Source organism: Artemia sp. Qi Xiang Cuo, chromosome 2, assembly GCF_049724085.1.
Source record: "Artemia sp. Qi Xiang Cuo chromosome 2, ASM4972408v1, whole genome shotgun sequence".
In the NCBI taxonomy this organism is placed as follows: Eukaryota; Metazoa; Arthropoda; class Branchiopoda; order Anostraca; family Artemiidae; genus Artemia; species Artemia sp. Qi Xiang Cuo.
The window spans coordinates 6,466,697-6,488,557 of record NC_142795.1 but is presented as its reverse complement, the minus strand read 5'-3'; the positions used below and the strand labels follow the sequence as shown (position 1 = coordinate 6,488,557).

The 21,861-nt window shown below is 35.0% G+C and overlaps 1 protein-coding gene across 2 annotated transcripts in view; it reads left to right on the top strand.

Annotated features, from left to right (window-relative positions):
* Positions 1-18,239, top strand: part of obe (activating signal cointegrator 1 complex subunit obelus) — a 196,930-nt gene extending 178,691 nt beyond the window's left edge. For both annotated transcript variants that reach the window (XM_089098912.1, XM_089098905.1), the window contains exons 26-28: positions 5,242-5,451; positions 12,548-12,926; positions 17,931-18,239. In XM_089098912.1, the coding sequence (XP_088955038.1) occupies positions 5,242-5,451; positions 12,548-12,926; positions 17,931-18,172 (831 nt within the window). In that variant the 3' untranslated portion in view covers positions 18,173-18,239. The remainder of the gene's footprint in view (positions 1-5,241; positions 5,452-12,547; positions 12,927-17,930) is intronic.
* The last annotated feature ends 3,622 nt before the right edge of the window (positions 18,240-21,861 follow it).

The following is a 21,861-nucleotide window of genomic DNA, read 5'->3' as shown; positions in this document are numbered from 1 at the left end:
CTTTCCTCTTTCTTTTCGTTTCTTATTTCTTTCGTTTCTTCTCTTTTTCGTTTCTTTCTTTTGTTACTTCTTTCTTTTTCTCTTTCCAACTTAATTTCGCTCCTGTAGAGCTAAAAAAATTTGAAGTGTAACCTTAGTCATTTTTCAGATTTCATATTCAAGGGGGTTTAATTAAAACAAATAGAAATAAATAAACATAAATAAACTTCTCTATGCAAAAAAAACGCACGTTGAGTCCCTTAAAAAAATAACAATTCCTCCTAATCACGCTTTACGACTCTCGCTTTACTCCTCAACACAACCACATCCCTCAGCCATACAACTCACTATCTAAGACATTCCCCCCTTCCTCCCCAAAAGCACAGCTACCTTAACCTTACAAAAAAATAATCAATAAATAAAAAAAAAACGAGATAATAATGATAATAATTAAAAAAATCTCAATTATTAATAAACTCTATTTATTGAACATTCAATAAGATATTTTTGCAAATTATTATTAAAAGACTCAAGGGAGCTCCTACATCTCAGCTCTTGTGGAAGCATGTTCCATACTTTCGCGCACGCCACATCCGGTGCAAAATCCGACCGTACTGTAGGTGTTCGTCTCACCAGAACGTTTGAGGCAGATCTCGTGTTCCTAGGGTGCTGTTCCGATACCAACTGGAATAGACTGTGGAATGCTGATGGAAGTAATCCGGAGAAAAATTTGAAAACGATAACTGAGCACGATAAATGATAAAGTGATTCACAGGAAAGAAAATCGTCCATATTTCCGATTATTTTCAGGGCATGTTTGTGGATTGAATCAAGCCTTTACAGGTGGGATGTAAGTTTTGACTGCTAAATTTACGCACAAAACAACAGATAAGGTTTGGTGAGTCTATTAAAAAGTAAACGAAGGGTTTTTTGAGAGACAGGGTTTTTTAATTTCCTGATACTGGCGAGATTACGGGAGAGCTTTATTTCAGTATCGCGGATGTGCTGGACGAAGGACAAGTTTTCGTCAAGGAGTACACCTAGGTACATGGCATAGCCAGTTTTCGGTCGTCTGATCGCTCCTCGAGAAGTCGTTTTTCCCGATACCTCTGGGCGAAGAGGTACAATCCTTGAGAAGAAGAGAACGCAAGATTTGTCAACATTTATTACAAATCGATTGGCATCCATCCAAATGTAAGTTTCTTCTAAGATGACCTCAAGTTTACTCTGGAGTGCTGACATGTCGGTGTCACAGGAGGCCATTGTAGTGTCATCCGCAAACGCCACAAGTTCATCTGATTCATCATCGTTGCTCGAAATTTCTGGGTCGCAACATAACTTGCAGCACCGTGAAGTCCTGGAGTTAGGGTTCAGAACGCGACTTAGGTCATTCACATGAACCAGGAATAACAGTGGGCCTAAGATTGAGCCTTGTGGAACACCGAAGTTGACAACGGTGTCATTCAGCGGATCTTCTCCTATATAAACACGTCGGCTACTAAGGTAAGACCGGAACCATCGTAGAGCCTCTCCTCTAACCCCAATGTGCTCTATTTTACCTAATAGAATTCCATGATCCATACTGTCGAACGCTTTTTTTATGTCAAGCAAAATAGTAGCTGGCACAAGTCCCAGGTCAAGTGCTTTATTAATGAATAGGCTTAGTGATGCCAGGGCATCTTCCGTCGAGTGTCCGGTTCTGAATCCAATTTGCCGTTGGTAAGAAATCCCTTAACTTCCAGAGAAGAGTAAAGTTGGTACTTCAAAGGTTTTTCTAACACTTTGGAAAATACCAAAAGAATAGATATGGGTCGAAAGTTGGATGGGTCGTCCTGAGGGCCACCTTTGTGGAGGGGAACTATTCTTGCCTTCTTGAGGAGTGATGGGAACACGCCCGCCTCCAAAGGGAGGTTTACCACATGTATTAAAGGTTGTATTACGGACGGCAATACTGTCTTCAACACTTCAGAATGGACACGGTCAAATCTAGAGGCAGATGCTCCCCTCATGCCTTTGACAATCATCGAAACGTCCGTCGCAATTACAGGAATGAGTGCCATCGACTTGACACACGCTGGGCCCATAAAGTTCTTGTAGGATTTTCTGGGGGGTAGCACTGGGTTAGCCGTTTTTTCTCCAATTTTTGCGAAGAAGGTACAAAGAGCTTTTGCAACTTGTGCTGGTTCAGTCAAGGTTTCTCCATCAACCGTAATTTTGGATGGTAGTTCAGGCTGTTGGTTATTCGGTCGTAACACTGAATTGACTGTCTTCCATACTTTCTTTTCATCCTTCCCACTTCCGGCTAGCCTTTGATTAAAGTAATCCCTTTTAGCTTTTCTGAGAACTGACCGTAGGCATTTTTTATAAATTTCATAACTCCGCAGGCTAGCTACATTTGGTAGATTACGGTATTCCGCCCAAAGATTATTCTTTTTATTGATGCACCTGAGTAAACTTTCTGTAACCCAAATGGTGGGCAAATTGGTGCCTTTTTTCTTCCGCGTTTCTTTATTTTTTCTTTTAAACAACATGCCTCATATAGTGTTGTAAATGTACTGTGAAAAAATTCCAATCCTTCATTCAGATCTTCCTTATCCATAACGCTATCCCAGGTCGTTTTTTCCAAATACGCGTTAATTGACCGTAATTTTTATTCACTCAGATCTACAACCGGAAAATCATCTCTAGTTTTTGAAAATGACCTTGTTGCCTTTGATGTTTCGAAAACGGTACATAAGGAGAAGTGGTCCGACATGTCACTGATGATTACTGAAGCCGAGAGTGGAGGTAGAGTAGAGAAAATATTGTCTATTAGTGAATGAGTACTCTCAGTTACTCTCGTTGGGATAGTTGTCGACGGGTAAAGATTAGATCCAGACATAAGAGTGAGAAGTTCTTTAGCGGTATTAGTTAGGGGATAGGCTAGGTTGATGTTGAAATCACCCATGATGACCACATCATGATTCTGTTTTTCAAACATTTGGAGTGTTTCCAATAAATATTCCATAAACGAAGAAACAGAACCTGAAGGTGATCGGTTTCTCCGACGATTACCTTCCGTTGTGAAGGAAGGGACATATCAAGAAAAAGTGACTCAAAAATACCTTCTATATTTTGAGTCAGTTTGCCATTAACACAGACTGGGTATTCGCTCTTTGTGTAGATTGCCAATCCTCCTCGTGCTGACTCTTTTCTATGTACAAAATTCGATGTATACCCGGGGATATCGACCAAGATTTCATTCTACCCTTACAGAAATATGCCACCCACTCCAAGGATATTGGGTCGTATTTGTAGGCAAAAAGTCATAACGTTTGTCAGTGAAGAAAATGACTCTTGCCAGTTTATGTGAAATGCACTGCGATGATATTCGGAGGACTTCCGAGGCATAATCTTTAGCCGTATGTATTTACTTCTAGGACATTTAATTTCACTAAAAAAAGAAAAATCATTTTCATTACTAATTACTCTATCAAAAATTTCTTCCAAATTTAAGAACGACTTTTCTAACTGTTCTAACCTTTTTTTGAGCTGCTGGCAAGATAGTGGGCCTCGGGGACGAAGACAAGGAACTCAAAAATTACCCAAAACTCTCTGGGGAATTTGGTCGCATCTTGGAGAAAAGCGGAGAGCCGTGAGAAATGCAATCACCCGAATGAACTTCATTGAAACTGCAACAAAAAACTGATGTAAACAAACATGGATTACCACAAGAAACACAGAAAAATGGAAAATGAAACATTTCTGGAAAAAAAATCACTCATTTCGGCAAGCGGCAAAAAAACTAATTCATCAATGACAATCTTTTCCATTTCCGCTGCTGTAGCCCCAATAACAAATAATAACAAAATAAAAAAAAATAAAAACAAATATAATCAATATAAATAAAAAAAAATCTTAACTAATTTTATCATAGTTTTCCTTCATCTCTTCGACTACAGCAGGTGGAACTATCAGACAACAACAAACAAATCACACTAATTGCATTTCAAGCATCATAGTCGGTATCGTCAGGTTCGGCGGGTACTGCCAACTTTAGCGGACCAAACCAGTCGTCTTGAGATTTAGTCCATTGTAAATTTCGCGACTTTTTTACCTCTAACCACAGTCTTATTCCTCGCTGGACAACACGAGTTTCTGCAACCTTTTCTGCTGGTGATTTAGAACTTTTCAGCTTGTACCCGAGCACTAGTAATTCTTTTCTTCGTTTACCGAGCTCAGCTGGCAAGTCTGTTGACACACTGAAACCCGTTTTTTTTTTTAGCTTTCCACATTCTTTCATAATAGCTGAGCGTTCAGTGTCTGAGAGGCTAATAAAGATAGGCTCGATAGCTTTCTGCTTTTGTGAATTACTTTGAAGGCTCGGCCCAGTTCCTGATTGGGAGGGAGCTATTTTCTTAGGAAGTAGGTACGATACAACAATACTTAGCTGATTAGCATCTGTAAGTCCTAGCTCACACCTAAGAGATGTTAATTCAGTTTTTAGGGGTTTGTTTTGTCCTTGCAGGGTTTAAAAACCATGACAAATAATATTGTTTCTTCGAGCGTACATCTCTGATCACAGGGCAATAGTCTTGACATGAACCAGCTCAGTCTTTAGCAGTTTTTTCTCTGCTCTCAGAGCTTTATTTTCATTTTGAAGCTTTGAAATCAATCGTTTAAGCTCATCCATATGGCGGTTAAAATGATCTTTTGTCAGTGATAATTTGCTACCAATTAATACCACACTGCCTAAATAAAACTAGAAAGGCATTGAGTGAGACTTACACGCAAGGGCCGCTTTCATGTAATATATTCAGTTATCAGTAGGGGCCCACTTTCGTCAAAATGCAAATTCTCCAAAAATCAGCTTGCAGTATCCTTTCAGTATAACACTGTGAAATTTTGGTATAGTATTCTTTCAGTATAACACTGCGATTTTTTTTTTTTTTTTAATACGAATTCATTCACTCGGCACGGAGAACCTCTCTACGTGAATGCTCGCAGGTAACTTCATTGACCAGTGACTGAGGTAAACAATTTGATAGACGAATCAAGTTTTAAACTGAAATAGTCTTCAAAGAAAAAGACTGAAAAAGTTATTCACTCACCCTGTTTTTGAACGGCTTCCTTTTGAATATTATAAGTTGTGTAGGCTATCCGGGTTTTAACATGGTTTTTTTCACCATTCCTATTTCAAGGAAGGCCATTGTCTTAACAAAGTGTTATGTATTTTATAGCCTTAATTCTTCTCTTTTGTTAAATTGTATATTTATGTTTAAGGTCCAAATGGTGATTCAAGGTAGGTGGATTCACGATCCACCTGTGTTAATTTTACCCCATTTGGACCGGTTACATATTCCAGCTTTAAAAAGAATATGTAATACCAACCATATACCTTCACTACCTGAGCTGATTGTTTCTGTTGACGGCAAGATGGAAAAGCTTTCAAAAGAGCTTAGTGATGACCTTGGACCGACAAAGTTGGAAGAGGTTTGTTATGCTATTATTAATTATGTTCCCAATTTTTTTTCACGTGGGATAATTTTAGGGGAAGGCAATGTTTAAAACATTTTTTAGACGCCTGAAAAATTATAGGTGTTCGCAATTTTCTCCCTTGATCTCATGTTCCAAAGGTTCCCATTGTTACCTCCCAATGTTCAAAAATTCTCCCTTATCAAGAACAAGTAATTGCAAAATTACAAATTACCAAGCCTTTCTTGTAGACGTAAACGTGGGGGCATCATTGCTACCCTTGCCACAGCCCCTTCCTGCAGCTACTCGAAGAAAATTGTCAACATGGTCTGCCAATCTTGTCAAAACAATTTTTTCTTCTCCAGTTAAACTACAAAAAGTTGTAGTGCTCCCTCAAAGAAGGGGCGGTCCCAACTGAAAGTACTTACCTTCAATGCCAAAGAAGACTCAATGGAGTAATGCCTAGTGGATGAACAGTTCGGATGGCAAGGAGTCCTCTCTTATTTAGTAATATTATTGCCTGTTATTATGGAGCCTACAAGCATCAAACCCTAGATGGCTCTAAGTTACAGTTTAAGGTAAAATTAGAATATTTCGGCCTCTTGTAAACTCCAACCCCTTTCTTCTTACCTCTTGCCATAACTCGCGGAGATCTCGCAGACGAAAAATTTTTCGAAGATTTCGCTACTCTAATGGACCAAAAATACAGAACCTTTATCTCTGTTTTGGGTAAGATCTGTTTTGCTCTGGAAAAATATCAATATTGAAGCATTTTAGGATGTTTCAACACAAAATTTCCCATTAAAATACGAAAATTTTTTGACTAAGTCAAAATAACCGAGGGGATGGGGGTTCTTGGATTCATTTTCTACCCCCTGTTTGCAGGTATGTTTCTGGATGTTCAATTGTTGTAGAAATAGTAGCACGCTGCGCAATTCTTTCCTTGAGTTGTTTTATTATGGTTATATTTTAACTTAATGGCCCTGAATTTTAACATAAAATTACTTCTTTTACGTTTACAATTTTCGTGTGATCATTTTTGAAGTTTTTTTTTTTTACTTGAAAGACGAGTAATTTAATAACATAAAAAAAAAAAAAATACTCATTCACGTACCAAGAGAAAACTATTACACAAAAATTTGATTCCAAGAACAGCGGGATTAAACTTTTATATTTGGTATAAAACGTTGCAATCAACTTCAAGGAAACTTTCCTAAACTTTAAAAATTTTACAGTTAAAATTTTCAAATTTTTCAAAAAATGGTCTTAGAATCATTTTTGCGTATGAATAAAAATTATTGATCATAGAAGAATTATGAAGGTTTTTTTCAGATTCAGTTAAATTTCTTTTTGAGGGCAGGAAAGGTGAGACACCTATGTCTTTTTCAGAAGGTTCCTTTGTGTCAGAAATAAGCTATTTAGAACTAAAAATCTTTCCTCTGATTTCTTTGACTGTTCAGGACTATAATACAAATCCTATAATCCAGTTAACAAAAACCAAGGTCACTAATATCACTTAGGAAAGTCCAGGGACATGCACGGTCAGAGTAAAAATTCAAGTTACACACAGTGAATTTAGACTGGCAAATACCAAGAGGGAAAACGCTAATCAGGTGTTAACACAGCAGAAGCTAGTTGATAAATTAATTAGTTAAATTTGAAAGCGATTTATTCCGTAAATTATCTATTAAATCGTCTATTAAACCCTATTAACTCGTCTAAAGTTCAGACGAATTGACAGCCAACCACAATCCGATTGACAATAATTTATAACCCAAGTAGCATCCATTATGATAATAAATATTGTGAGACCGACAAAATTGCCTATATATTTAAAGACTGAGTCTTATGACATTTGAAAACAAATGTCATGACTCAGATGTCATCAAACATGTCAGTTCTATGACATGACATTTTAATTGCCTGCATATTTAAAGAGTGAGTCTTCTGATACTTGAAAACAAATGTCATGAGACACAGATGTCTTAAAACATGTCAGTTTTATGATATGACATTTAATTGCCTGCATATTTAAAGAGTGAATCTTGTGACATTTGAAAACAAACGTCATGCCTCAGATGTCATCAAACATGTCAGTTATATGACATGACATTTAATTGCCTGCATATTTAAAGAGTGAGTCCTATGACATTTGAAAACAAATGTCATGAGACTCATATGTCATAAAACATGTCAGTTCTATGATATGACATTTAATTGCCTGCATATTTAAAGAGTGAGTCTTATGACATTTGAAAACAAATGTCATGACTCAGATGTCATAAAACATGTCAGTTCTATGACATGACATTTAATTGCCTTTATATTTAAAGAGTGAGTCTTATGACATTTGAAAACAAATGTCGTGACTCAAATGTCATAAAACATGTCCGTTCTATGACATGACATTTAATTGCCTGTATATTTAAAGAGTGAGTCTTATGACATTTGAAAACAAATGTCATGACTCAGATGTCATAAAACATGTCAGTTCTATAACATGAAATTCAATTGCCTGCATATTTAAAGAGTGAGTCTTCTGATATTTGAAAACAAATGTCATGAGACTCAGATGTCATAAAACATGTCAGTTCTATGACATATATTTTCTGATATTCTGTAAAAGTTAATAGAGTAATGTACCCCAGTCCCTTAGTGAATAATGAATGTGAAATGTACGTGACTTTTATAATTTGAAAGAGAAAAAATTTGTTTAGTGGCATCCCAATTTGATCTTAGTCCCGATCTGCAGGCAAAAGCATTTGAAAGTTTTCACCAACACTAATCACAAGAAGGAAAATATTATAACCAATCTTACCATCTGAGAGCAATTTGTGAGCTACATTATAAAATATACGGATTGCTATCCAGATTGCTAATATAAACTTTATTTGATTCGTCTATTTGTAATGTTATCTGATTTATATATATATATATATATATATATATATATATATATATATATATATATATATATATATATATATATATATATATATATATATATATATATATATATATATATATATATATATATATATATATATATTATTTATTTATTTATTTATCTATTTATTTATTTTATAACCCATCAAGAATACAAAGCATGACGATGGAGAATAACAAAAAGGAAAGTAAATGAAACAAAACAATGAAGAAAATGAAAACACATACAAAAACAGGAGCAAATATGTGCAAATTAAAACTCAATAAACCAAACAATTCAGAAAGTTAAGTCACTCCAAGGGTTGTAAACCTCTTTAAATATATCGTACAAATAAATAATACAATATAAAAAAAAAATAATAGTAACCCAGCAAAAAAAAGGAAACTAGTTTTAAAACAAAAAATCCTTCCAAGGGTGGTTCGACGGATAACCCGTAAGCTTGTAAAAAAGCTTATCTACAGCATCAAGAGGATCCGGCAAGCTACATCTCTCCCGCAGTCCACCATTCCTAGTCCAAGGAGGGACCTAGATAAAGAACTTTAAATGTTTGAAGTAAGCCCTCCTGATTTCTAATTTATCTGACTGGTTAAAAATATCCCAGAAAATAGAGCATGAGGGACAGAAACAGCATTATATACTTTCGCAAGGTGGGGTTTACGAATAATACCTATATTTAAAGTTTTAATACGGTTTAGCAATCAACTCTTTCAGAAAATCTCTTTTAATAATTTAAAGTATATCCAAAACTATTATTATTTTATATAATAATTGATTATGATTATTCTTTCATCGTGGTTGTAGCCATAGCTGCAACCTAGTAAGGAATTCTCGTATTATATTGTAACGGATTGATGATGCTTCTTGAATACTAAGGCCCTTGGGTCGGCCCCGCAGTGTGCTCCTACAGCTGGGCTCGATCATCACAGGACTAGTGAGGAATAAGTTAAGAGTGTTTTCATGTTGAAAATCATGGTTGCAGCAGCAGCCGCAACCTAGTAATGGAAGATTTTTGACGAACATTAAAAATCCAAAGCATTGCGATGGAGGATAACAAAAAGAACGAAAAAACCAGACATTTCGAAAAAGTAAGCCACTCCAAGGGTGGCAAACCTCTTTAAGTGAATCATTGCAATAAATACAATATAAGAATGATAATAACAGCAAAAATAACACAGTAGATATTCTGAAAGCTTGAAAAAAAAGCCTATCTGCAGCATCATGAGGATCTGCTAAACAGTATCTCTCCCGCAGTCTAACATTCCTTGTCCAAGGAGGAACTCCAATAAAGAACTATAAACATTTTAAATAAGCCCTCCTGATTTCTATTATATCTAATTGGTTAAAAATATCCTATAAAGGAATCAGGTGTAGAACATGAGGGAGAGAAACAGCATTATATACTTTCGCAAGGTGGCGTTTACCAAGATTCAGCTGTGATCCAACTGCGCCAGCATACGCATTACGGATCTTACGTACGGCTCGGTCAATAAGTAATTAATGTATTTCTGTTCTGGCGGCACACATATATTCAGATTTTAGCTATGCTTGCCATCTTCCTATTACGTTCCTGGTTATTTTTGCCGCGTCGAATTGATTTATAGTTCAGCTAATTCTTGCAGTGGAAATTTTGGCTGAGACCCTTGAAACTAGAATTTTACCTGCATATTTTGCTTTAGGGATTTATGTTGCAGTTTCTGAAGCCATTATTTTTTTTAATTTGGGTGAAGATTTGTTCACTTATACACTTGGGTTGAGATCAAATTGGGTTGTTGAAGGTTACTTCTTGCCTAATGGAAGTTACTCGAGAAAGAAGTTGGTTTGTGCTAAGCTCTCAGTTATAGTCTAATATTGCAAATACAAGTTGAGTAGTACAAGTTAGACCCTTGTATTTATTACAAGTATATGGGTGTCACAGTTTGTGGTTTTACGATAAAAGTGTATATACATATATGTATATATATATATATATATATATATATATATATATATATATATATATATATATATATATATATATATATATATATATATATATATATATATATATATATATATATATATATATTGATATATTTATTTAACTTTAAAAAATTTACGTACAAAAATCAATATGATTCACCCAAAACCAAACAGTTGACGTGTGGTGAATCAGGTAAAACAAAACACATACATATAACATCTTTTAAGTTCACTATAATAAGAAAGAAAGAAAAAAAAGAAAGAAAAAAAAATAATAATACTACAGGGGCAACAACTACATACCATATCCATGCTGTGGGGTCACAGTCATAAACCAACATACAATTATAACTTAATTTAAATCAAATCAAATTTCCTCCAGAACACACAAAACTAGAATTCATATTTTTCTTTATAATCACTAAATTTCCTATCTTCTTCATATCATTATACAAATTATTCCATAAATTTGTACCCTTTATAATAATAGAAAACCAAACAATGAATGTAATAATTATCGAAGACAATCAATTTTAGGATCGAAACTAGCTTTAGAATGGACCCATAATATGATAGTAAGGATTGGTCATTATTGAGAAAAATAATGTTTCCTCATGAATCTATAAATATAAGTGAAAACGAGGATCCTAACACAGATTTTGCTTTACGTAACTTCATCTTTCAAACTCGCTTTAATCAACCCATCGATTTTTTAATTTATATGTTTATAAGTTAGATCAGTTTAGTATCTATGTTATGCAAATTCTCTTTCATCCCCCCTCCCCCCTCTTGACTTATATTCAAATATTCTTGAGAAAAAAACTGTACTTTTTAGTCTATTTTGAAAACTTGTTTATTTTTTTTAATTTATTATTTACCAGTAAAAAAAACTAATCGTAAAAATGATTGTTAAAGTTTGTGGTTATAAGGTTGTTGTTAAATAATGAATTTAATTATTATCAAATATAATTAACATCTAAACTAATTTTAGAATGCACCCATAATATGATAATAAGGTTTGGTTAATATTGAGGACAATATTTTTTCTTGAGAATCTGAAAACAAGTGAAAACAAGTAGTATAAAACCGATTGGGCTTTATATAAAGTTCATTTATATGTTTATGGCTTAGATCAGTTTAACCACATAATGATATGATTTGGGCTATATATTTGCACATTAGGGAGGTGTGGGTAAAGTATTTAGACGGCCTCCCTAACTTAACCCTAATCTAATCTAAGGTGCAAATATAGAGCCCACAGTGCATTCTATCACCAGTCACTTGTCTTTGTAGCATTAAAACAGGTTATCTGAGATCTAACCTAAGCGTAATTCTTGAGTGTGTTCCGTTTAATTAACAAGTACCTAATTTTATATTAAATAATATAAACGAACTTTATACCTAACTTTATATTATTTACAAATTTGCAAATAATTAAATAAAACAAAAGTATTTCTTTCAAATGATTGTAGGGAATGGCATTAAAAATTAAAGCAAAAGAAATTATTCCGTATGAGGGTGCTGCCCCTCCTAAGTCAGACTCTCTTTACCCTTAAGTTTTAGTGTTTAAAAATTACAATAAACGGCCCTTGTGCTTGAGCAGTCGCATTTCATGTAAAGCCCAATCCGCCCTCTCCCCCCATTCTTTTCACTTATATTCATAGATTCTTCAGAGAGCAAGAAAAAAATCTACCTTTTACTCTAGGCTATTCTGAAAACGAGGTAGGTATTTTTTCGTTGACCACACTACCTTTCTATGACACAAAAAAAGTTCAAATGGGAGTAAGTCCTTTTATTAGACGGTGAGAAACAAATACGAAAGTTCTGGATATTCCGACCTCGAATATGAGTGATTATCATCAGCAGAATTATCTGTGACCCAGAAGTAATTCTTTTATTCTGTATAAACATAGTTTGTTTTAATTATAATACTTTCGTTAGCTGCTGATGACGAATACTGATGCATGTGGTTTAAATATTCAGAACTTTTGTATTTGGTTTTCACTGGCTAATAAAAGGACTTGTCCCTATTTGAACTTTTATTTGTTCGTTTGAAAACAAGTTAAAAGAAATTTTATATTTACAAGTAAATCCTCAGCTTTTCTGTGCTTCAACCTCCAGAATAATAATGGAAGTTGCAAAATGACTTTGTATTGTCCACTGTCCAGGTTCGAATATTAATAATTTCGTTTATTCTTCCAAATATAGGTTTTTGATGCGTTGACATCCCTGCCTTTGCTTCGGCTGGAAGTTACATTGGATGGACTCGTTCCTGATACTAGTTGTATATCAAATCGACCAGTTAAATTCACTCCCTCCAGTCTACTTGATTCTGATTGGTTGCAAGTCGTGTGTAACCAGGAATACACTGTAAATATTAAAGTTAGCCGGCTTCCTTCAAACTTCAAAAAAAGAAGTGACAGAAGGCATGCATTTGCTCCTAAATTTCCCAAACCTAAAGAAGAAGGATGGTATTTTGTTCTGGGATCCGTTGAGCAGAAAGAGTTATGGGCATTGAAGAGAAGTGGCCCGTTGCGGTGGGCGAAATCAGCCCAGCAGTTATCTTTCGCAGTGCCATCTAATCCAGGTATATTTCGATTCCCTAGTTTTAATCAAAGAGTCTGATAAACTGAAGAAGAAGAAAACAAAGCACTAAAGACATTAAAATCAAAATTTTTAGCCCAAACATTCATACTTGAAGTCGTGATTTTCTAATTTTTTTCTTTTATTTGATTCAAATTTATGATGTTTTAGGACAGTACCACATTTTCGTCAGTGCTGCCACATTGAACCGTGAAAAATAAATAAGCAAAACTAATTGATAAAATTACGACGCTTTTCGTCCTTAAAAATTCAAATATTAACAAAATGTTGATTCCCAAGTACAACTTTACCTTCGAAGGAAAGTTATACCTTTTTAAGTGTGGGGCCAAATGTTTACAGCTTGTTTTTTCCCTCGTTTCTTTCTTTACAGTTTGGCAACTGCTTCTACCAAAAATTACATTAAACACAACTACAAAATATATTAAAAAACAACGAGATGAGACATTAGAGTTTTTTTGCTATTGATCACTAGTAACGTCACGGCGACGTTGACAACTCGGCAATCTTGGGGCTTTTTCCTCCTTACTATATATATAGATATATACATATATATACATATATTAAAACACTGTATTAAAACGCAAAGCTAATTGTACAAACCTGTCTTACCGAGAATGCGAATTCGGCAGTACGAATTTTTAATTCCACTCTAATTTGATCTCTTACTTTTCGAGAGTATTTATCTGTGATGACTGTTTTACTGAGACTAGCTTTTTATGTTCAGTACGGTAAGATTTTGCACATACTATAGTTTTATCTCTTTCTATTCGTATCGGTTTTACAAACATTACTTTGCTATATCTGTCGTTCATTCTTTCCCATTATTGTCATTTGTTCAGAAAATACTGAACACGAAGAAAAAAAAATATAAAAGAAAACTAACTGACATCATAACAATTAATGGAAATTGCCCTTGAATAAGTAACTGTTATGTTATATGTGCATTATAGTAAAAGTTCTCAACTATACTAACAGAAGGCACCAAGAAAGGCACGCCATTTTTCTATTATTTTTTGCATTTAATGAAGTTACAGCTTCCATAGGGTGACTAGTCTGAGCCTACAAATTGTCCTTGAACTTCAGGCTCGTGTAGGGAGGTGAAGCAGCTATTTAGTACCGTTGAGCACATTAATTTATTCATGTAATGTCTGTTATTTTAAGTTTGGCTTGAATACTCTTTTAATTTGTGTTTGTTTTAGGTTTATCTTATTTATTAATATTAAATCTTATCTGTTTTAAGCTTGATGTATTGTTTGAAAAGATTGCTGCCTCACGTCAAATGACTTGAATATGTCTATCTTGCGTCTGTTACGGTTGGAAATGAAACATCAGAGTGGGTCGATCGAATAGTGGTGCTGATTTTAGTAGGGCTATGATGTCATTTACTATGAAGCTAAAATTGCTGCCTGACGTCAAATGACTTGAACATGTCTATCTTGAGTCTGTTACGGTTGGAAATGAAATATCAGAGTGGGTCGATCGAATAGTGATGCTGATTTTAGTAGGGCTATAATTTCATTTAGTATGAAACTAAAATTGCTGCCTGGCGTCAAATGACTTGAATATGTCTATCTTGAGTCTGTTACAGTTAGAGAAATAAAATCAGAGTGGGTCGATTGAATAGTGATTCTGATTTTAGTTGGGCTATTATTTCATTTAGTATTAAACAATAATTTCTGCCTGACATCAAATGACTTGAATATGTTTTTCTTGACTCTATTACGGATTGAAATGAAATATCAGAGTGGGTCGATCTAATAGTGATTCTGGTTTTAGTATGGCTATTATGTTATTTACTATGAAGCTACTATTGCTGCTTGTTATCTAATGACTTGAATATGTCTATCTTGCGTCTGTTCAGGTTGGACCTGAAAAATCAGAGTGGGACGCTCGAATAGTGATGCTGATTTTTGTATGGCTATATTTTAATTTAGTATGAAACTATTATTGCTTCATGACGTCAAATGACTTGAATATGTCTATCTTTAGTCTTTTACGGTTAGAGATAAAAAATCAGAGTGGGTTGATCTAAGAGTGATTCTGATTTTAGTAGTTATTTAATTTTATTTAGTATGAAACAAAAATTGCTGCCTGATATCAAATGTCTTGAACATGTTTATCTTGACTCTATTACGGTTTGACATGAAATATCAGAGTGGGTTGATCGAATAGTGATGCTGGTTTTATTAGGGATATAATTTTATTTAGTATGAAACTATAATTGCTGCTTGACATCTAATGACTTGAAGATATCTATCATTAGTATGTTACTGATTGAAATGAAATATAAGAGTTGGTTTATCTACTAGGGATGATGGTTTTAGTAGGGTTAAAATGTCATTTATTATTAATCTGTAATTGCTTCATGACGTCAAATGTCTTGAAAATGTCTATCTTGGCTCTGTTACGGTTCGATATGCAAAATCAGAGTGGGTTGATTAAATAGTGATGCTGATTTTAGTAGGGCTATAATTTCATTTAGTATGAAACTATAATTGCTGCCTGGCGTCAAATGACTTGAATATATCTATCTTGGCTCTGTTACGGTTCGAGATGAAAAATCAGAGTGGGTTTATTAAATAGTGATGATGATTTTAGTAGGGCTATAATTTTATTTAGTATGAAACTACAATTGCTGCCTGGCGTCAAATGACTTGAATATGTATATCTTGAGTCTGTTACAGTTAGAGAAAAAAAGTCAGAGTGGGTTGCTTGAATAGTGATGCTGGTTTTATGAGGTCTAAAATGTTATTTACTATGAAGCTGCTAGTTCTATTTGTTGTCTAATGTATTGAACTTGTATATCTTTCGTCTATTCCGGTTGGAACTGAAACATCAGAGTGTGATTCTCGAATAGTGATGTTGAGTTTAGTAGGGCTAAGATTTCATTTATTATGATGCTAAAATTGCTGCCTGACGTCAAATGTCTTGAATATGTCTATCTTGCCTCTTTTACGGTTAGAGACGAAAATCAGAGTGGGCCAATCGAAAAGTGGTGCTGATTTTAGTAGGGATGAGTCTGATACTCAAAGGCCGAAATGACATCTGCCACTTTATTACAACAGTCGTAACACCTCCGGGCTTCTTGTGCAGTGAGCACCCTCCACTAAATGTGGAATATTTTACTTCAGCGCTATTTTCAGAACTATGGCTTGATATGACTTTACTGACTTGTTTGTTAAATAAAAATAAAAAAAATGAAAGGAAAATAAAAAGCATTGCTCAACTGATTAATTTGTATAAACCAGAAATTTGGGGAAAAATATAGGTTAGCAATTTTTTTAGAAACAAATAAATATCCTTCATATTCGGCTACTCTGAACAAATACAGGGTGGAAGGTGCATTTTGGCCCATACCCTTTCCTAAGATCTCGATATTCCTTGCAGTTTTTGTGTAGTTTATTTTATTTTTTAGATATTTTTACTATTTTTGCAGTTTTTTTAAGAATTTATCTCCCCATACTCGGCTCCGAAAAATGAGTTGTTGCATATATATATTTCCCTCGTTCTGCTATATGGATAGAGTCATTGGCTGACTGGCCACTGTACCTACAATATATGTCCTTTGGGGTTTAGCAACCCGTTTTAGTATATATCCTGATTCCCCAAATTTAGGGAACTTCTTTCGATAAGTTGCGATGGTTCTGGGCGCTAGGAAGACCTCCAGAACTTGGTCATTTGTTTTTTCCTTCTCACCAAGACTGGTTGAGATTTAACGATCACTCCTTGTAGATGTCCTGAAACGATAATTTAGGATACCTTCCTCTTATTGGTTAAGATCTGATTGAATCTCGTCAAGAGCCGTGACGCACGAAGTTGAAATTATTTTTAACTGTCCACCAGTTCTATTGAAATTCGATAATTTCGTCTCGGTAGCAAGTATTGAAGTCCTACCTCCCCCACTCCCTGTGAAGTTTGGATTTTGTGCTAACGGTTCTTACTACTAGATGGGATGATGAATATAGTCTTTTCCCTTTATTTCCTCCACAGGTCAGGGATTGGATCACACGCCACAGATCAGTTGTCCAAAAGGCATATTTGATACACTTGCTCTTCAATGTAATGTCTCAATGACTCTAACTTGCTCATCAAACATGACTTGCTCTTGCTTGAGCGATGACTTGCTCTTCAAAACAATGTAAATGTCTCAATGACTCTAACTTGTGTACCCCCTCCCCTTCCTACCTTTAATTGTATCTGGAAACGCAAAAGATAAAACTGAGACATTAGTTGTTTCCTTCCCTTAAGTTAGGTCTGATATCAAATAGCCGATTTTGGTAGATATGCTGATGATAAAACTATAAAGCATCCTCCTCATCCTACCAAGAATGGGCCGGATCACAGTTGGACTTGGCTCAGTTTATTTATTGAATCCAAACTGTACATGCTTCTAGAATTTCTGAAAGCCCAATCAAAATGGAAGTTTTTCGAAATTGAAATTTGGAATTTCAAAAGTGACTTTTGCTGAAGGATTAACGTTAAACTATAGAAAGGTTATTGAGTTTTTTGTTCGTTTTTCGAAAAGGTGTTATCCTGTTTTACAGGAATCCAGCATTATGTTACCCCAAAGGTCATCTGATTTCAGACCTATGACAGTCCTGTTTGATTTTTTCTTCGTACTATATATTAGGCTATAATAAATAATTTTTTTTCTCTGGAAAATTACCATTTGGTCTTTTGACAAGATATTATTGAAACCTGTAAACACTAAATTGACTGTAGTAACTCAAAAGCCGTCATAATAGAGACTGTAAGTTTTCACGAGAACCGGAAAGCTCCGAAATATTCAAAGGTGTTGAAAATGCTTAAAATCCCCGAAATATGGTTTATGATTTTATGGGCATGGTGCCTCTTGGGTTCATCCCCTTTATTGTTCTAATCTATTATCTTAGAAACAAGTCTTGTTTCCCTTTTCTATTTCCTAGAAATTATGTTTTTAAACTAAAAATTCCTCTGTCACTGAAATAAATCCCCACATTCTTTTCAGGTCGTTTTGTTGTTGTCCTTTTTATGCTGAGTGATTATTACCTTGGCTTAGACCAGCAATACTCTTTGCACTTGGAAGCAGTAAAAGTTAAGGATAATATGGGACCCTATAGCCGAAGCACTTATGTGTCACCGTTTTCGTCTGCACAACGTTCAGATAGAGCCAGTAAGTCTTCAGAAAATGATGTATCAGAAACACGTAAAGGCTGGTTGGAAGAAGAAGGCCATCCTTCATGGGAGTAAGGAAGTGCGTTTCTATGACTTATTTATCAGAGGTTTTATATCAAGGATTAAATTCGATTGTTTTTGTTTTTTTTATTCATTCATTCATTTTTTTATTCATTTAAGGGGTTTAAAAATCTATCTTAGCTCACCCTCCCTAATTGTAGTCTAAAGATAATTACCAGCTCCAGCTGATTCTAGAAGTTTGCGAACTAACTCCTCAACTAGAGAATGTTTTGTTTGACATGGACTTGCAATATCATAAACTAGATTGAGATCATATAGCGGAACACGGTGCACAAAACTATTTTATAAATGAAGAAGGTGCTGCTGAACATTCTTGCCACATTTTTTTTATAGTTTCTTCGGTAATCATGTTATCATGCTTTGTTCTCACCAAGTATAAAATACAAACGAAATGTGATATTCACACAGTATTGACAAACGCTATTTATAATATGAAGAAATAGTCCTTTGTGACTACGGCCTCGACTCAGTTTGGTGAGTCATAGAAGTTGTGCATAAGGTCAACACTGAATTTTGTCACCCTTCATCACAGCCGGCTTGTAGAATTGAGAATTCTTGTTTTATTTCAGAAGTATCACATTGGATTAAAGAATAATAATTCAATATTTTGCATGATTTTATAATCTGTATACAAAAATCCCTATCTTTTAACTAAGATATAAGCCCTATTTGCAATGTCAATGAAATGTGGGCAATATGCTTTACGATTTAGAGTATGTTTCAAATGCTGACATTCGGTTAAACAGGGAATGCTGACAGTCAGTTAAACAGGTGTTACGCGATGAGAGCCACGATGGAAACAGCAATTCAGTTCTGTCGGAAAATTCTGTGTGTGAAAGGCGATGCCTTGCCTTTTTTTATTTAGAATGGTAGTCGATACTCGCCCTCTCCCTTCAAGTATCCGAGTTACATTATATTTGTCCAATATTTTCTGTATTAGTTGCTGGCTTTGATCCATTTTCGCTCCCTCCCTTTCCTTCCCAAGCAAATTTTACTCTATAATATAGACAGAGAGTACGAATGCGGCATCGGTGTTTTAAGATACGGTATTTTGTTTCAAAAAGAGAAGGAGTACAAGGGATATTGCCAGTAATATTGTAGACCACCAGATGATCTGTGGAGTAGGAGTAAAAGGGATATTGCCAGTAATATTGTAGACCACCAGATGATCTGTGGAGTAGGAGTAAAAGGGATATTGCCAGTAATATTGTAGACCACCAGATGATCTGTGGAGTAGGAGTAAAAGGTATATTGCCAGTAATATTGTAGACCACCAGATGATCTGTGGAGTAGGAGTAAAAGGGATATTGCCAGTAAAATTGTAGACCACCAGATGGTCTGTTGAGTAGGAGTAAAAGGGATATTGCCAGTAATATTGTTGACCGCCAGATGATCTGTGGAGTGGGAGTAAAAGGGAAATTGCCAGTAATATTGTAGAACACCAGATGATCTGTGGAGTAGGAGTAAAAGGGAAGTTGCCAGTAATATTGTAGACCACCAGATGATCTGTGGAGTGGGAGTAAAAGGGATATTACCAGTAATATTGTAGACCACCAGATGATCTGTGGAGTAGGAGTAAAAGGGAAATTGCCAGTAATATTGTAGACCACCAGATGATCTGTGGAGTAGGAGTAAAAGGGAAATTGCCAGTAATATTGTAGACCACCAGATGATCTGTGGAGTAGGAGTAAAAGGGAAATTGCCAGTAATATTGTAGAACACCAGATGATCTGTGGAGTAGGAGTAAAAGGGAAATTGCCAGTAATATTGTAGACCACCAGATGATCTGTGGAGTGGGAGTAAAAGGGATATTACCAGTAATATTGTAGACCACCAGATGATCTGTGGAGTAGGAGTAAAAGGGAAATTGCCAGTAATATTGTAGAACACCAGATGATCTGTGGAGTAGGAGTAAAAGGGAAGTTGCCAGTAATATTGTAGACCACCAGATGATCTGTGGAGTGGGAGTAAAAGGGATATTTCCAGTAATATTGTAGACCACCAGATGATCTGTGGAGTAGGAGTAAAAGGGATATTGCCAGTAATATTGTAGAACACCAGATGATCTGTGGAGTAGGAGTAAAAGGGAAATTGCCAGTAATATTGTAGAACACCAGATGAGCTGTTGTTTATTACAGAAAAAGAGTAGGAGTAAAAGGGATATTGCCAGTAATATTGTAGACCACTAGATGATCTGTTGTTTATTACAGAAAAAGAGTAGGAGTAAAAGGGGTATTGCCAGTAATATTGTAGACCACCAGATGATCTGTTGTTTATTAACAGTTTAATACTGCGTATTATCAAAAAGATGCTGGACCAAATTGGAGATCGATTGTGGAGAACCAATTTTAGATTTTAGGATTCCATTTTGTAATTTTTTGGTAAATAATTTAGTCATAGATTCTTCGTTTTAATAATAAAGAAAAAGAATTGCAACCTACGAACTGGTAAGCCGCCACATCGAGTCTAAAAGAGATAATGGAAATTTTGATGTAATCAATCAGTTTAGATAATCCAACTAGTTTTGTCGGCTTCAATTGCTCTCAGACATCCAAAGAAACACATTTACTGGCGAAAAGGAAGAAAAAGTACAAAGAGCTTGTGAAAACATGCATTTACTCTGTCACAAATTATCATATCTATGACTCAAGTATCTATCATATCTAATCGAATATTCAAGTCATCAGAAACAGGCCATTACCTTTCATGATCGCCTTTAGACCCTGAACTACGGGAGTTGCCTATGCTTTACTTCTCCACAGTCTAGTCAATTGTAGCCTTATCTTTAGTTCAGACAAGACTTGAACTTCGAAACATTCTTCGTCAGTAAGGTAATAGTCAGGGTATTAGGCAAAATTCTCACAGGAACTTAAATAGAGTTGTCTACATTCTATAAAAGATATATATTCTGTACATCTTATATAGGTATCATAAGACCAAACTTATTAAAATTACGTAAGGGAAGCTCCCAGCATTCTTAGTTGGATGTGTGCTGACTCTAATCAGTGACAGGATTTACCATGGATATCAGATATAAAGAGGGTCCTGGGTAATATCCCCCCCTGGGAAAAAGAGGGACAATAAAAAATTTAGTTTGGAACCTAGTCCTCTGCGTATTTGCCTTAGATCTGTGTATTTCCCCTTTATCCGTGCATCTGTGTACAGCTAAATTATGTTCATTGAAGAAATTACGACCTATTACCATATATAGTTTATATATTAAAGCATATATAGTGCTTTAATTTGTTAATATTATGCCCATTCATTGCAATACAAGCCGTGTTGACACTAGTCATAGTTTGTCATTTCCTAAGGGCACTCAATCATTTCTATTGCGTTTTTACCGAGTTTCGAAATTTTAAACTATAAAAACGCAAGTTTTTTTGTATGAAATTAAGGAACGACGTTATAACTTAAAAACGAACAGAATTTTTTTTTTCGATGAGGGAAGCTGCCCCCCCCCCCCCCATGAACCCCCTCTTTTTATGCTTAAGTTCAACACATGCTTAAACACAAGGGCGTCGAATTGGACTAAAAAGTATTTATAAAGTAATATACAATTTTTGCATAAAGAGTGGTGGTTTGTGGAGAGGCCAACCCCCTCACCTACAAAATAATTTATTTTATTTTAAGTTATGTTCAATTCAATTTATTTTTAACCTATCAAAAAAAGGTCATTCTTA